Source organism: Idiotropiscis lumnitzeri, chromosome 15 (assembly GCF_059441095.1).
Source record: "Idiotropiscis lumnitzeri isolate Australia: NSW breed Sydney's pygmy pipehorse chromosome 15, RoL_Ilum_1.0, whole genome shotgun sequence".
Taxonomy (NCBI): domain Eukaryota; kingdom Metazoa; phylum Chordata; class Actinopteri; order Syngnathiformes; family Syngnathidae; genus Idiotropiscis; species Idiotropiscis lumnitzeri.
In genome coordinates this window covers 8,708,079-8,726,032 of record NC_142405.1, presented here as the reverse complement: position 1 = coordinate 8,726,032, position 17,954 = coordinate 8,708,079, and the positions used below count along the sequence as shown (strand labels likewise).

Sequence of the window (17,954 nt, the reverse complement as noted above, 5' to 3'; positions counted from 1 at the left end):
AATTCCATTGTTATTTAGTGTTCATTAATTCTCACAGGCAATAATAATTACTATATTTCCCGTCATTAATCATCATTAATAATTTAGAATTAGTTTTAGTTTTAGTAGTTTGACTGGAGCGTGAGAGGTGGAGTTGCGTTTGGTGCACTTATGGGTGGGAGACAAATGAGTGGTGTGGTACCGATGCACGTGACAGTGGAAGAAGGACACATAAGGATAATGAGGGAGAAAGTTTTATGGCGACTACAGTGTCGATAAAAGACAATGAATGCTACATGGAAACAGATGGCATACAATGGAGACAGACAAAAGGCATATAGTGTGCATGTGCGTCGAAGTAATCAGTGCAAAATGTATACAAAGGCGAGGGGGGTGATTAAATGACAGGAGTGGGGTGGGGTGGCATTTATATATATATATATTTAAATATAATGATGGGTGAGGATGGATTGTTGTTTTCTATCGTAGCAGTGCATTCTGTCTAAGTTTGTTTTTTTTGTTTCAATCCTTTCCGAAAAGGTTTCCTCCTAGAAGAAAATGACCTTATGTGTTAAATATGTCATAGAGCTCTCAGTGATCTTTTTACCTCAAAACATTTTTGACACTGGGTGGGCCACATTTTTCAAAGCCTTGAATCTCAGCTATGGAGCGGAGAAACAAAGTATATCCTCCGGATGCAAGAAGACAAAGTTATACAGTGTTTAAAAAGTACTGTTTCCGCATTCGCCTAAGAAAAAAAAAAAAATCAATTTTCAAGACCTATCAAAACCGCGGAACGATGAAGTAGCTAAAAAAGACTTGACATTTGTTAAATGTCCGCCCTCACACTAGTCGGCAGCGTGGTGCATTGAGCTAACGACACATATCAACATGCACTGATGGCATTTCAGTTGATTTAAACCAATAAAATTAAAATATGACATCAATTGATATTTTTTTGGGTTGGGGGGATATTGAAAGACTGCTGCCATACTTGCCATTGTAGCTACAAATTGTTTTTAATTTTTGAAGTGGAGTGCCTGTGATTTGAACAGTGTTACATGCAGGTTTGCACTAATCTTCTTACATTCCAGAAACACACAGTAGCTCGAGCTCTCTTTTGACCAGAGTGGCAAAGACAGCGACAGAAAAACAAAAAAAACAACTAAAATTCTTAGCTTATCTTTTGCAGTATTTGAGTGGGAATTTCATCTTTGGAGGTGTAAATCGTTTAGAGTAGCGGAAAAATAAGAAATGGGCAGAACATGGGTTCAAAATAACCAACATGTAACATAACAACACAGGAGGATGTTTTTGCAGCATTAATTTCACAATATTAAAATGTTCCGTAGTCAATAAAATAGAAATAATAAATACATACTTGAAAAATAAATATTTAAATCATAAACATTCATATTAATTGTGACTATTTTTGCTGGTGGCGTGAATACACAAAAGGACCAGAGTGGGCTCCAAAAAAGGAAAACAATCACAAATGTGGCTTGAATTTTCGATTGCCTTTCCCCCCTTCTCGGCAATTCCTGTGCAGCATTTGTACTATGACAGACATCACAATCAATGTGTTTTACATTTGCACATTCTTTCTTTTTGCCCTTTGCGAGCAATACATTGCTTGTCATCGGTTGTCCGGAATGATATCTTTTGGGGAAAAAAAAGTTTTGGGGCGGTTTCCGGATTTTTTTCTTTACTCTGCATTTATATTTGGGATGAAAATCTAGTCTGCATTTATTACCTGTTTCCATCATGACTGTAAATCTTTAACTACCAAAATCATCATCTGGAGTTTTGGCATACTAATCAAAAAATAATATATATTTTTTTGAACAGGTGATTCTTGCTATAAATAAAAAAAAAACGGTAACATGCCATCATGGAGTGTGATCAAATCAAATCCAGGAGGAGTTGAACTAAAGCAGCCGTGACTGACTGGCTGTCGTCGCACAAAACAATCCAACACCTTGGGCTCTACTTTCGTAGACGGCGCATGCAGAAATGCAAGCATATCCTGATTTTGATGCGGGCGAAAGGCTCGCAGCGCCTGTTTGCTAATTCCTCTGCACCGTGCTGGGCTTTTGAAGCAAGGGTGTGCCCTTAAAGAAAAAAAAAATTGGTAGCAGAAAGTCACTCTAAAGAATACGCTTCTTCCAAGTCCTTGTATTGCCACAGATAATCAAAGGCGATTTTGGGGAATTGGATCGGACGCACAGGCAAACAGATTCTGAGCCTGGCGGCATGGACGTCATACGCATTTTATTCATAAATATGACCACAGTGGGCGTTACGCCCTCGTCATCATTGGAGAAATCAATTAATTTAATGCATTATTATTATCTTTAAATAAAAACTTTATGTTTAGAAACATTTATATTTAATGAGGGTACTTTGGCTGAATTCACGGCAACACCGGCGCAAACTGACCTTTTTTTTTTTAAGTTAGTCGGCTCGCGTCAACGGAATTACTAACACCAGGTCTAACCCGCCTCTGCGCGGATTTAGACCGAGCCGCACCAGATTTGCGCCCGTCATGAAAAATAGAGCCCTAAATGTAACAATAGTTGTAAAACAACTAGTTTAAACGATCAGATTTGATTTTTTAAAATTTGTATTCATTTTTATTATCATTATAATTTGGAAATTATTCCACCGAGTTTTTTCTTCAAATGTTTCTTGACAACCCATGAACAGCCGTGATCAATTATCTTGTGCGACTCTTTGTTCCTTGTTTCAACAAGTCAACATCATCACGTCTGAAGGTCGGAATCGATTTTGTCCACTGTTGAAATTACGACTATACATAAAGGGCATAGCAAAGTGAAAAATAAATACAGGTATGTTGCTATTAAACATATTACGCCACCGACATCCAGGTGATCTGGTATTGAATCAACAAAGGTGATAAATAAAACTAAATCAAACAACTTCTACTGTCATCTCTAAGTTGGTTCAAGAGTCTTTCCGCTACTTCTTGTTCTGTTCGGCCTATCGTGCGCCACGATGTGTTTTGTCTCCGTCTCTAACGTCAACTAAGCTTTTCGCTTGAGAGACACTCTACATGTGTGGGTGTGCATCGTGAGCGGGAAACGGGAATAAATCGAAATGGTGATCCACTATTTCTCCTCCGTTAAAGGCAATACGGTATCGTAGCGTTTTTATCATTTTGAATTCAGACCGAATGAATCTCATACACTCGAGGACAAGATGCATCAGGTGGGCCTTATTTTTATATCGCGGTCGGGTTACATAACACCCGATTCCACAGCTTCTGTGACGCCTTTGTGTGTGTTCAACTGCTATGTCGCTTTGTTTTTTTTGCTAGCATCCCTTTTGCTTTGTGATAAACCTCATTGAATTCAGACTCATCCAGTTTGTCTCCATTTCTCAAGACACAACTTTCGTTTTTGTTTTTTTTGCTCATTTGAAATAGACATTCCGTTTGATCACGTGATTCATAACGTTAGCTGTCATGGAGACGATGAATGAGAACGTCTTGAGGTGCTGTCACTGGACGTTGATCAGAGGTTTGCAGCAGAGTGTGAACTATGTGAAGCATCCGATACATTAGTGAGCAGGTCATGTGCTTTCTTCGTTAGCGAGTGAAGGTGTTTTTCTTGTGAGATTTTCGGCGAAGGTGGGATTTTTCTTTTTTTTTTTGGGGGTCGGGGATCTTGCTTTGGATTTCTCCTTATGGGCTGAGGAAAGATCGGCTCTTTCACAGAGCATTGAGTTCAATCTTGTCCCTTTTCCGATCTGTCGCTTGGGACGGATGGCCACGTAGCAAGGCAGAAAGGATAAAAATTGGATTTAAAAGATGTGGGTGGAATAAAGGACAGAGGAGATGTCCTCTTTCTTTGTAGCATTCTTTTCAGGGGTGTGACTGCGTCCCATTGGTTGTGGAGAGAAGTCTGGTCTTGTCTTTCCCTGACCCTTGCCTTTGTAAGATGCTGCCGCTTCCACTCGCCGCATCCGCCGCACGCTCCTTCTCACACCGATCGGATCCGCTTTCAGAACGCTTGGAAGTCTGACGTGAAGGAGTGCCGGGCTGCCGGGAGGGTTTGCCATTCTTCTCATCTGAAGAGTACGAGGTCAAATTTAAGAGGAAAAGAGATGGGACCAAGAATATATCCACGGTTACATACAGCTTTTGAGTTTTTGTGCGTTACACACCAGCCAGTGCCTGCACAGAAGGCTGATCATGAGTACTGAGGAGCTGAGCTTGAATGGTTTCCACCACCCTCTTGAATCGGCGACTGGGACCTGAAACGAAGAACCGGAGGGAAATCTCTTAGGCAAGGACATCTCCAAAGAGAAGAGATTCGCTCCTAAACGCCAGCAAACATTTTGCACAATCATGCTGTTTTCAGACATTGTTTAAGATCATCATCAAAAGTGATGTAATTTACATGTCAAGTTGTCATGACAAAGACATTTGAAACAATGTCAACTTTGCATCAAATGCAGCATAATTTACCGAATGACACTTAATAACATCTGTCAAAAGGATTCAGTCAAGTTCAGTCATGATTATGACAGTCCTATGACTTTATTTGATACCACATTCAAAAAAGTGTTACCATATATTCAGGTGTGGGCAAACTACGGCCCAGGGGCCACATGCGGCCCGTTAAACGTTTTAATACGGCCCGACGAAATTGGAAAAAAATTAAATAAATAAACCTTGTTAATGTTTTATTTTCTAAATACTGTGGTGGGTCAAATATAAATATTTAGTTGTAATGCTTTTGTTCACTTTCATTTAAAATTAATTGTATTTTTTTTCTCAGATGAGGTGAGGTGACCAAAACACTCCATCCATCTGCTTCTGGTCCGGCCCCTCTGTCAAATTTTAGAACCCATTGTGGCCCGTCAATCAAAAAGTTTGCCCTCCCCTGCCCAGGAGTAAAAAATAGAGGCAATTAGGAGAGACAAGCTTGAGATGTGGGTAAAATAAAATTAGAAAAAAAAACATTTAAGTAAAATATTGCGACTTTCGTTCTAATATTTTCAGGATATCATTTGGCCACGAATATATCTGTGCGCATATATTTTGGTGACAATCGATCATGGTTTTCCGGACGTAGAAGCTGGCATTGGAGACTTACAGGCTGGCTGGTTCCCATTGTTCACATGTCTTTTAGAAATAATATCCAAATGAACATTTTTATAATTTTTGGGCAACAACTGATACATGTTTTCATTTTATTTGCAACTGTATTACTACTCTGACAGTCGTGACTGCTATGGTAACGGAAGACATGCCCCGAAAAAGAATTATACCTCTAGTTCATAAAAAAAAAAAAATCTGACAAATTCCAATTAACCGTCTTACATTAAATGAAAATAATCACCTCAAATAACAGTTTTCAAAATAAAAAAATAAAAAATAAAAAATAAGAAAAACAACGAGAACATTTTACATGTCTGCTATATTATGAGTGCTGCATTTTTTAAACTATTGACATCAGCTGTTAATGTGATCAGTGTGTACATGCTTTCAAGGATCAAGTGTCTCATGCGTCATGTCTGTCTACTCAACTATAAATAGATCACTCTACCTGTTATTAGGGTGAAGGTGACGCTGTATATGCCCAGCGCTCTTCTGCCTTCCCTCTCTGCTCGCTCCCTTTCCAACTCCCTGTCTCCCTCAGAGAAACCAATGTCAACCTGAAGGGGAAGTCACACCGCACCATTTACACCAGAACAAAATCAACTCTAAAAGTCATAAAAAAAATTTAAAAAAACACATTTTATACATTTTCTTTGATTAAGCCGTGTATTTTCTACTTTGCAGCACATGATGAAAATGATGAAAAAAAGGAAATCATACTTGGAACTTGACAGGCTTCTGGAAGACAGAGGGGCCACCAGAGGATTTGTACTCTGCTCGGAAACTGTTCTGCGACACGACGCTGTGACCGAGGGAAGGGATCTGCAGGTGAAATTTTTTTTTAAATAAATAAAGCAAAATGTTTTATTTTGCCCTCCCCAACGCCACAATCAAAGTTGAGACCAATTGCTTTGAATAATAGACGCTCATCTAAATTCAGTTGAACTTACCGAAAGAAATGCATGAACAATGTCTGCCTTAATAGAGCTGAGGGGTTTGTCTCGAATTAAAACAAAGATTTGCTCCTCTTTCTCCAGGCTGATGAAATTGCCAAACCACGACCTCTTTGCCAGTCTGAAAATAATAGTTACATGCACACATTAGAAAAGCATCAACATTTACAAACAAAAAAAAAAGAGCATAGATCAAAGATCGGTATTGTAGCACATGACCAATCCCAAACGGTTGGCGAAAGTAAGAAGAATATATTCTTACTCTGGACTGGACTCTGGGGTTAAACTGGACATGTCCTCTGATGTTGGGACTGCAAAATGAAAATGCAGACACAGAAGAGAAATATTAAAATAAAAAATAAATGAGAAAATATTTAACTGATATACTGGGCCACAAAAAATGATGTGGCTGGCCAAATCTGGCCCCGAGGCCTCGAGTTTGACACATTACATTATTAGGTCAGAACAGGAGATGTCCTCTTGTGTTAATATAAAAGCAACTCGTCTCACCTTGGAGTTTGCGCCGGTGGAAGCGTGGCGAGCCAAGCAGGTTGTTTTTGAAAGAGTTGAGCCTTGTTCTCCAGTGGGCGGAGCTAGACGAGGCCAGGCCGCCGCTGCTACCTGGACTGGAGGGTGGGGTCAGTGAAAGAGAAGCCCCTCCCGACCCGTCGCCTCTGGGAGAAGAAGACGAGGAGGAAGAGGAGGGAGGGGTTGTGGAGGAAGGGTGCTGGATTTGGTGCACAGGCGTGCCCAAAGGGGTGGGGAGAGGTGAGCCTTGTGGCGTGACCTGCGACACAGGAGGAGCGGTGGCAGAGGAGTTAGAGGACGAGTGGGCATTCTTGGACTTGAAGACAGAAGGAGAGGGAAAGTTGAAAAAGCGAGGGGTGGGAGAGAGAAGCGGAGAGGGGGATGGTGATGGAGTGCGCGGGGTCTGGAGGGGGAGGGACTTCATGGAGTTGAGATGGGGGCGGTCAGTGGGGCCTTTTGATGGCAGGGTCTGAGTTTTGGGGTCGGGCGCTGAGCGGATAGGCCGAGGGGTGGTTGCGCTCGCCGCTTTAGGGTCTTTAGAGGCGGAAGCTGAAGTGACTTCCGATTGGTGGAAAGTGAAGACCGGGCTCTGACGGGGTGTGGAGACATGAGAGAGAAAGCCATGGTCATGAAATGATGCATGGAAGCGATTCTTCAACAAGCTGGATGGAAGATGAATTAGTGATTCTTGCTTCTCACTATTAACAAACAAAAGATTAGAAATTCACAGTGGACAAGGAAATAGTCACACTATAACCCCAAATGACGATGATGGAAAATACAGCTTTATTTAAATGTAAAATGAAAAATAATATAGAATAAAGTCAGAATAAAATAGATTATAAAATAATCTCAAAATGTACACTTCCACAACTTTCGCTGCGGAAAGGTTCCACAGGGTAATACCTTTGTCATTTATCAGTTCCATTTTTTTTTTCTCAGGTAAAGCGCAGCTGAACAAATAAGAGTCGGATAAAGATAGCTTACCCTGGGACTGCTGAGAGGACTAGAGGACAGACCCGTTGAAGCTCCACTCACTGAGCGAGACCTTTTGGAAAAAGACGACAGCAAAAAAAAAAAAAGAGATCTAGTCAACCATATTCTGGATATCAATCTGATTTTTTATATGATTTTAATATTTATATACCTTTGGCTGTGTGCATTCGTGTCCAGATTCCTGCGGGGTGGCGTGGGAGAGCCCTGTTCAGTCACACTGAGAACTTCCAGACTCTTCCTTTCCGGTCTACAACGGCCATGGCGGGTCAACATAGGCGAGTCCACGCGTTTCCTAGGTGGGTCTTTGACGAAACAATTTTTAAATGGCTGAGGTACAATGCACAATTGAAAAAAAAAAAAAATCTAAATCTAAATCTAACTGTCTTACCAGCGTCATTTCTCGGTGGTAAATCTTCATCCTCATAGCTGGGGTAGCGCTCCTTTCTGTCCAGCAGGAGGTAGTAAATCATCTTTTCCTGGTTCTCTCTGCAGACAAGACAAATAGATCCAGCATACATTAAATGAACAATACGAGCTTTTTCACCAGATGAGCGCAAGTGATTCGAATTGAAGATTTTGAGTGGATTTTATTTACTCACTCCTCACTTGTAAGGTCCCGTGTGAGTTTGACCCGATCCCGGAAGCACCCTAAAGAGTACATGCTTTCCAAGACGTCAGGGTCCAGGTCGGTCAACGATAGCACCCTTGTCACACACACACGACGGGGAGGGGGCTGCTCAGGGCATGGCTCATTGCGACCACTCCTGGTAAGGGAGGAAAAGCCAAGAGGCTAGTTTAACAAGTTTGGAGCGTTATTTTTTAGAGCAATAAGAGATAGGATTTTTAAAGAATCAGATTTCAGGTTCACCAAAGAGGGCCTCCTGCTAGTAAGAGTCGTGTTGGCATTTTCTGTCCTCTGTTCACAAGTATCAAATAGATTAAAAATTCATTTTCAAATGGACTTTAAAAAAAAAAAAAAAAGTTACTAGCTCCATGAATGAGAGCTGAAGTTATCTTAAAGGCTGGAGCAAACAAAGGGTTCTATTATGAATGAACGATTAGCATCTCAGCTGATTATGATGTATTTTATTGAAAGCTTTTATGTTTTTGTGATGTTATTAGAAAAAAAAAGATATTATATTATAATATTATTGTAGTGTAGCGGTTCATAGTTGTTTGGAGTTCTCACTTCAGACAGGGCTAATTATTATTGCCACTGCTAATTGTTTCATCTATTACAAGCATCTAATGTCTGGTGAGGGGACACTATCAATAACTAGAAATAGCGGGGGGAATAAAAAACAAACTGATACAATAATATGGAATATACTAAAAGAATGTTTCTTTAAAATAAAAGGGGGATATACTTACTGGTACCAGGCGTGGGTCTGTATTGCTTCTAGCTGCAAGGTAAAAAAAATAAAACCACGTATCAAGTAAGCTCTCTATGCAGTGGGTGGTTAATATATTACAGACTATCATAGTAATCTCCTGATCTCAAGCAAATACTGTACACCACCGGGAGGCTGTGAGCAAGGGCGTAGCATCATTGTCGTACTCAAGTCAACCTAACTCAACTTTAGATAGAGAGCACAAATAATCATGGTGGTAAATTGCAAGAACACGAATTTAATAGAATTTTAGCAGTTTTCCAGTGTGTGCGGCTTAGCCACCAGGGAGCAGTATGGAGACAATCACAACTGCTCAGTCAACTGCAATAATTTGTTGTTTTTCACATTGTCTGTCAACATGTATTGCTGCACCGTTATTCAAATAGCCGTATCTTAAATCCATAACACTGATTAGCCAGTCTATGGGGATGGATGCTATTTGTTGTCGCTGTAAATCTTCAGTGACAAAATGCGCTCCAGTCAGGAGGCCAGTGAGAGTTTTGCTCATTTATATGCAGTGCAGAAGAGACACTTCAATTCCTGAGTCAAAATTAGCCATGAAAAGGTCTGAATTGGAGATTGGTTGTTTCAGTCATTGTGTGTGCCTTATGCAAGGAAAAAAAGAAATAAAAAAAAAAAAAAAACGCAGAATATTTGAACTGTACTTGTATGTGTGTCTCTCTGTGTTGTGGGTGGTTTCCATGACAGGGACCGGCTGTCCAAAAAAAGAGAGAGACTGTCTGACCTCATTTCGGGCTCCATTAATCAGAAGTTCATCAGACGACTGCATAGCTTTGATTAAATCTGTGATCCCTGCTAACTCAATGACTAACTGATGCGACATTCGCTGTATCTCTGCTTCTATTTTACATCTTTTGTGCCACTGTGTCTCAGTTATCGCTGTCTTCCTTGTAATAACATAATCATTTTTATTTTTCCTCCCTGACATTAATTTACAACTTGAGTGCAAAGGTACTGAACAGTATACTTGAAGGGGAACCCTAATAGAGTAAATTTGTAGCTGTATTTTTAATGCAAGGTCAAAGAGTTCATACGATAATGAAGCTTTATGTAGCCCTTCACTTCATCTACCCTGAAACGAAATATCACACCAAGCCTGGTGTGCGCTTTGAGATCACACCTAATTTGTCACGGGAGCCTACAAAGGGCAAGTTTGTCTCTGTACGCTGCAGCAGATGATCACAAAGTTGGTTTTGACTTCAACCGAGCCATCTTTATTTTGAAAATGCCACTCTGTGGAATATAGGCCTAAACATGATTGAGTCGATTGACTGAAAATATTCTAGGCGTTGCTGTTCCACTCCAGTCCTGTAGGTGGCTGTATATGCCAATATGAAGTATGCACCGACTAAAGTAACTAACGTCTTTGATGGGGTTGTACGGTAATAAAATACATTTTGGACTTACTGTGAGTCTCTTGTCGGGGTTGACTTCTATCATCCCTTTGAGCAATGCTTGACAGTCAGGTGGTATAAAGTGGGGCATATGGAATACTCCGCTTTTCACCTTTTCAAGAAGCTGCCGTAGGTTGTCGTGGTCAAACGGCAAAGCACCCTGTGAAGAGATGGGAAAATAAAATGAACGAGAAACACAAAAAAACGAATATGAATTAATCCAAGGGGACAGAATAAAAATACTTAAAACATGAAAAAAAAAAAAAAAAAAAACTTACTACAAGTAGTGCAAAAAGGATGACTCCACAACTCCAGACGTCTGCCCTACGGCCATCATACTTCTCCCCCTAGGACAAAACCACATCATCATTACCCATGCAGAAACAAACACGCGTGTACACACACATTCACTTACCCTTATTACTTCAGGACAAGCATAATGCGGGGATCTATCATAAAAACAATACATTTTTAAAAAAAAATACAGTTCACCATATTCATTATCACACTCTCAATGACAGCTGGACAGATATGAAATCATTTTGAATTGTCAATAGTAATTGACGCAAGGAACGCATCTGTTAGCGTTTGCCAAATATTAGGAATAATATAATAAGACTTACCCACAACTAGTTTCTAGTAGACTGTCCCCAACCTGTAATGAGGCCATGCCAAAATCTGCTATCCTGATGTTGTTCTTCTCATCCAGGAGAAGATTCTCAGGCTTCAAGTCTCTGTGACTGGAAATGCACAACATTACAGTGCAAGTCACAAAACCCCCAAAGGTAACCAATTAAGACACAGATACACATTTTCAGAAATCATATTCCTCTAAAGCAGGGGTGGGCAAACTTTTTGATTGGTGGGCCACAATGGGTTCTAAAACCTGAAAGAGGGGCCGGACCAGGAGCAGATGCATTGAGTGTTTTGGTAACCTCACCTCATCAGAGAAAAAAAATACATACATAGTATATGGAGAAAACATGCTTTCATTTTAAATGTAAATGAATGAAAGCATTACAACAAAATATGTCTTAGAGTGCGCCTCCTAGTGGGGACAGATCAGAATTACAGGGGAAATCAAACATTAACAAAGTTTAATCATTTAATTTTTTTCAAATTTGGCGGGCCAGATTAAAACATTTAAGGACCGGACCGGACCGTAGGTTGCCCAAGCTTGCTGTAAAGACACGTAAGACTTCAGCAAATCTTGTCATTTCTGCTCATTTTAATTATTTTATTTTATTATTTATATTTGATCTGGCGAGGGGAACCTCTCCAATCTCGTTGTTGTGATAATGACAATAAAGTGCATTCTGATTCCGATTCTCATGATCACCTAAATATTGACTCCACAAGAGTCGTACGCTTTGAGATGTCATCGTAGAAGAACACCAGACTAGATTTGGTTCATGTTTCACTGTAATTTCATCAAAAAATAAAAATAAAAATAAATACTCGCTTTGCTGATTCTGCCCAACAGATTGCGTGACCCAAAATAGCTCATATATTAATTATCTGATGAGCACATCAAACTAAAGCTGGATACACACATCTGATAATCCAATCAAATTTCAGCATTTCCCCTCCTTCAAATCGAGATGGACAAAATCAGATTATCACATCTGTAAAATGTCATCCTCACTATCGTAAACATTCAATGCGTTGAAGAGTCACAAATACAATATTTTTTTTTACAGTTTTTACACTGACCATATGGAGTAACTGTGGCAGAAATCCAAAGCGGAGATGATTTGTCTAAAGAACTTCCTGGCCTCTTTGGGGGTCAGCCTGCCCTTTTTCACCAGGTAGTCAAAGAGCTCTCCACCAGACACATGCTCCAACACCAGGTACCTGGCAGGATGAGAGGTGGAAAAACGTCATGAAAATAAAAGCCAGCGAGAAGACGGAAGCGTCTTGGGAAACAGAAATAAACCACCAATAATCAAAACATTGCCGATGCTTCCTCTATAAACGCAAACTCTGCTTATCTAACGGATTCATTGAGCCAGCGGGGAGACTGAGATACTCACAGATACTTGTTATTTTCATAGACATCATGCAGCTTCAGAACGTGAGGGTGCTCAATTAGTTTCAGAATTGCTATTTCTCTCTCCACCTGCAGTGACAGATGGAAGGGGATCGGGAGAGCGGGATGGGACAGGATTTAGAGAGATACACATAGGGATGTTAAAATAGAGGAAAATGAAGAATAAGTTGGGCAGAGGCACAAAAATATGATGGAAGGCGGAGAGAGTATAAAGACAGTCAATAGAAGTAGTCGATTCCGTTAGAGGTTTTGCATTTTGAGCCTGAAAAAAAAAAAGGGAGGAGTAGGATGGAGCATTAGTAAAGTAGACATGGAATCGGAACTTCGCGTTGAATTTCTCAGAGGGTATTTTAGCATTCCAAGGTTGTGGGGACAGTTCAAGAGAGGTGCTTTGGTGCGTAAGAACTTGAGAACCCTGATCTCAACACCGTCAAACCAAAACGGACAAAAGGAGCGGGGAACAGCGCACAAACTGATTTTCAATACGTGAGTGTAAGAAAAAAGAAAATTGGCGTTTGTGTGTGTGTGTGTGTGTGTGCACTGCACTTCTAGTGTGGTGTCTTCAAGATGTTCAACACGGCCCAGCACACACATCACAATGTCAGTGGAAGAAAGGAAGAAATAGTGCCACTGTTGTAGTGGAAGTAAAAAAATGTTCGGGTAAATTTTAGCTTGTCTGGTAACAAGTCTTCTCTCTGTCGTTTTTAGAGCGATAAATGATTTGGGAGGCACGTTTTTTTAAATACTCAACACAATCAAGTGCTCATCTAATTCTGTCCGGAGGACTTCCTAATTGCTTTTCACGTCACAATCATAAAGTCTGTGGCTCGGCCAAACGCAGTGTTGATCACATGCAACATTTGAGAGTGAAAATGCAGAGAATGCTCAAATGTAAAGTCGTCTGACAAAAAGCTTCTCTTCATACCCACCACATTTCTTTCGCAAGTCCCAGCTTGTGTCGTGTCAACCATACTTTTGTGGTCAGGTCTTAACCTCCAACCTTAAGTAAAAAGCCATTATGGCCGACAGTGACCAGATATTCCAGTTTGTCTGAGAGCCACTTAAAGCCCTTGAAGCTAAATTGATGCCCAGATATGAAATGATTAAAAAAAAAAATTATATATATATATATATATGTTTAAAAAAAAAAAAGAAGAAAAGAAAAAAAAGACCTGCAATTAGAGGCATACATAGAGTAGTCAATGGGCATCGTTCCAAAGTAATATAAACCTGCAGTCAGGGGACCGGACATGTGCAGTTACCAACCCAAACCAAAAAGATGACAGTGTGATTATTGATACTTCTCAGCAAGCCATTTAGTAACTCAATAAGTCCAGGCTGTTCAATTAAGTCATCTCAATGTTGTGTATAGAGAAGCGATCCGACACACAAGACTGACAGTGGTGAAACGATAGATTTCTGATGATGTTCCAAATCGATTCTGTCGGACTTGCAGTGAAGCCATCGAAATGATAAATAATGTCAAGTACCTTCATGAGTACTGATTCTGACAGTTTTTCTCGGTTGACAATCTTTATGGCCACTTTCTTCCCGGTTATGCAGTGGACGCCTAACTTCACCAGTCCTGAAACACAAAGAGAGGTACATGATTAAAGATGAACAACTTGACCAATGAAAAGAATGTTGCATTAGTGTTGCGTTTGAAAGATGTGTCAAAATATAAGATTGACAGGAAGAATCGAGACGTGTGTGCTAACCACTAGTCCAATGTCCAATTTTTTGTGACTTACTTTCATTATTTCTGACGAGAAAAGGGCAAACTACGGCCCGGGGGCCACATTGTGTCCCGTTAAACGTTTTAATCCGGCCCGCCGAACTTGAAAAAAATTAAACCTTGTTAATGTTTTATTTTCAAAATGCTGTGGTTTTTCAAAGGCAAATATATTGTTGTTATGCTTTTGTTCACTTTCATTTCAAATTAAATGTTTCTTTTTTTCTCCCAATGAAATGAGGTTACCAAACTACTCCATCCATCTGCTCCTGTTCCGGCCCCTCTGTCAAATTTTAGAACCCATTGTGGCCCGCCAATCAAAAAGCTTGCCCACCCCCGCCATACAGGAAATCAAACCTTAACGATGCATGTTTTTTTCCTTTAAGACTCCAAATATGACAATGTGTGAGTGAAACGAGTCATTAAAATGATTGAATGAAACCGTTGACATTTAGGGCATAGGTACAGTATGGCTAATAAATCCAAGTACTGCATATCGATGGTGTCGTGCAAGGCACAAGATACATCTACACTAGCAAAATATATTATCCCACTCCTCGAGCGGTTTCTAATGCTTTGGTTACTTTATTCAACCACGTTAAGAAAATATCAGAAACATTTCTCAGTATGATGCAATGCAGTTGAACACCAGTGCAAAGACAGGAACACTAATGCATCTTGTCTATCCATCTTAGCGCTTGTCCTCACTAGGGACCAAGGTACTATAGGGCAGATAATAGCTGACTTCAGGCAGGAGGTGTGGTACGCAGGCAGGCCACCACCCTGCACCGGACTGGACACATCCAAACAACCAGTCACACTATTAATACCCATGGGCAATTTGGAGTATTCGGGTAGTTGAACAATCTGAGAAACCTCACATAGGCACAGTGAGAGCATGCAAACGCCGCACAGAAGGGGTTAGATTCGAACCCAGAACCTCAGAACAAAGGCAGACGTTAAACACTTGTGCACCATGCAGGCACGGAAAGCCACCGGAATAAATTGCAACTAGCCTTACTAATAATGTAGTTAATCCATCAAATTGTAACATTATTAAAAACCGATTCAATCATTTTACATTAGTTTGGTGTACCTAATGAAGTGACAAATTCGAAACAAGGAAGTAAAAGTACAGGATGAATTATTGCACTGGCATATGGAAACAGTAAGAAGATTCCTACCAGTCTGTCCCTTCCCGAGGGTCTTCTCCAACCGGTAAGGCCCCACATACTGGTTGGACTGGCCCAGTTCCTTGCTGCTCATTTTCCCCGACATTGCAAAAAAAAAAAAAAAAAAATTGCCACTTTCAAAGCAGAAGAATCAAGAGAGCTGTGGGCTCGTTTTGCCTCGCAATGCAGCAAGGCTCATCCCAGGAGACTTTGGCGTCGGAGGTGGTCGTGATCTAACGCCGGGCCCTGCAGGCTACTCCCATTCACTTGTTTGTCGTCTACGCGCCGAGCCCGCCCCCAGCCGAAAATAATCAACCAAACTATAGACTATAAAGTCAGAAACCAATGTGGTCTTTTACTGGGGTGAGCGGTTTTTACGTAGAAAAACGTGGAGATCAGAGGACGATGACGTGACGGTGGAGGTGCTCACAAAATGTGACTAGCCACCCCACTCCCCGTTATAAATGAGCAGTCTGCTCCATATTTTTCGTGCGTGCGTTTGTACTAAAGTGGTGCAGATCTTACTCAGACGCGAACAGGAAGACTAACGGATTGATTTCTGCAAGTGCAGAGTCTCAAATATCCCAAGTCAGAATGCCTCAATCCATGCCCTGATCGATACCAGGGACGCCCCCCTCCCTCTATCCTAATGTCAAAAATACATTTCCGAATCCGCCTGAGCTTGTATGATCTTCTCTTAAGACTCGATGGGTTCTGTCTTCATGTGCTCGTTCGATGTTCGTCCAGATAATCGTCTATTATCGCAGAAGCATCAGCATCCAGAATGGCTTTTCCAATATCCGGTATACACTTTGGCTCACCCCCTCCTCGGCCCTGCATCAGGAAATAGAGGAAGAAGGGGAGGGCGGGGGGGGGCGTCAAAGAGGCGCGGGCAGGCCGGGCCAGTCAAGGCGAACCCGCCCTGGTTCCGAACGGAGACGGTTGCCGTTTGGATCAGAAGAACCGGAAGAAGTGGGGCTGCCGGTGACGCTTGTTCCAGAAAGCCCGTAGCGGCATCCTCGGCTCAGCTGGCCTGGAGGACTGCACACCTCTCCTCCCGTGTCTCACCCCGGTCGGTCGTGCTCATCCTATGCCCGCATCTCCTCCTCCAAAAATCACAACCGAAAAAATAGAAGTGCCCAAAAAGCGCACTCAGAGTGGAGAAAGATGATGTTTTAGGAGTTGCTCATCACTGACGGGATGGTTTTCATCCAGCACCCTGCAGTCCGTAACGGTCCCCTTCTCTTTAGTCCTCCTCCCCTCCTGCATCCTTCTATTCATCCAATACGGTCAGCATCAGCATCCGGGTTCCGCTTCCCCATCCCCTCCCCTCCTCCATCACTGTCTCGCGTTCTCTTGCCCCCACCCTCTCTCCCTCCCTCCCTCCCTCCCTCCCTCTCTCTCTCTCTCTCTCTTTCTCTTTCGCCCTACTACAACATTGCATCTAATACAGTAAGTAGTCTGCAACTACATATTTTATAGCAACGTCATTATTATTCAGTTATTCAGTCTTTTTTTTTTTTTTTTAAGAAAATCCACATTTCGCGTGGAATGTTTTTACTAGAGGTGCATTTGCGTATTTATTGAATATTTTTGGGGGGATTTCCAAAAAGGAAACTGTGAATAGCGGGGTTCCACTGTACAGTTTAAAGTTGTAATATCACCATTCACCACTAGACGACAGACTTGGCTTAGTTGCATTTACACCAGGTTTTATGCTGCCCTGTACTACTACAAGGTGAGTCGGCCTAATCATTTTTTTAGTTGATTTTTGTAGAAAATGACCAAAATTAGTTCTATCACTTGATGGTTTGCTTATCAGCAATTGTATTCCGTCCTATAATACCTTTGTTTTAGGTGGAGAAAAAGGATTGCGGGGCCGCACATGATCTCAAAAGACTCTGAAAATCAGAATTTGGCGTGATGAACTGTCATTTCCGATCACAGATCCACATGTCAACTTGCGCTGAAGTGGTTTAACACGCTGTGATTGAGGTTCACATTGTCATTATCTGCCCGTTGGCTTTTAAATATTAATCTCTTTTCATCTTTAGTCTCTTGAAGCCATCACGTTACTAAAGTTTAATTTAACAATTGTTATGCTTTTCAGGGGGGCGTACATGTCCATGCATAAGCGTTAAAGATATATAAAATATTTAAATAAGCGAAAGTATTATCTTAATGTTAAGCAAACACAAAAAAGTTTAATTTAAAAGGATTAAGATATGTAGGGCATGGGTAACAGTCACGTTATGACACAGGAGCTCCTTCTTGGGTGAAATATACGTTATGGCCACTGGGTGGTGCTGTTACGACTACATTGCTTTAATATAGAAATAATTATTTGTACTATACTGTGCGTTACTTCTTACACAGCAGAAACAAAATTGTGATTTTGTAAATTTGACAATGCACAGTTTTGAAGGACACTCTCACAGATATGTTAGATTGCTAGCAGGGTTCGAGATTATTGTGCGGCACAGCGTCACACTGAGAGCTGTTTTCCAATATTTTATGACAACAATAATCATTGTTTTCTGTTTGAAGATTGCAGGTTCAGTTCCGGTGCATTTTTTTTTTTCATGATGCTGTATCATATGTCCCTTGTTGAGT

General features: G+C 41.0%; 1 protein-coding gene across 3 annotated transcripts; it reads right to left on the bottom strand.

Annotated features, from left to right (window-relative positions):
- Positions 1 to 979: 979 nt before the first annotated feature.
- Positions 980 to 16,595, bottom strand: brsk1b (BR serine/threonine kinase 1b). 3 transcript variants are annotated; one of them, XM_088317202.1, is made up of 20 exons: positions 15,354 to 16,595; positions 13,928 to 14,022; positions 12,421 to 12,506; positions 12,101 to 12,241; positions 11,011 to 11,127; positions 10,803 to 10,836; positions 10,666 to 10,734; positions 10,401 to 10,547; positions 8,953 to 8,984; positions 8,181 to 8,345; positions 7,970 to 8,067; positions 7,733 to 7,883; positions 7,573 to 7,633; positions 6,568 to 7,174; positions 6,320 to 6,368; positions 6,055 to 6,178; positions 5,825 to 5,926; positions 5,553 to 5,661; positions 4,165 to 4,254; positions 980 to 4,068 (listed from the first exon to the last, which is right to left on the bottom strand). In XM_088317202.1, the coding sequence occupies exons 1-20, from the start codon at positions 15,445 to 15,447 to the stop codon at positions 3,863 to 3,865; spliced, it is 2,577 nt and encodes an 858-aa protein (XP_088173328.1). In that variant the 5' UTR covers positions 15,448 to 16,595; the 3' UTR covers positions 980 to 3,862. The 3 variants fall into 3 exon arrangements, with proteins under 3 accessions (XP_088173328.1, XP_088173330.1, XP_088173329.1); XM_088317204.1 differs by having other exon boundaries at positions 6,568 to 6,844; XM_088317203.1 differs by having other exon boundaries at positions 3,919 to 4,068; positions 4,137 to 4,254.
- Between the last annotated feature and the right edge of the window lie 1,359 nt (positions 16,596 to 17,954).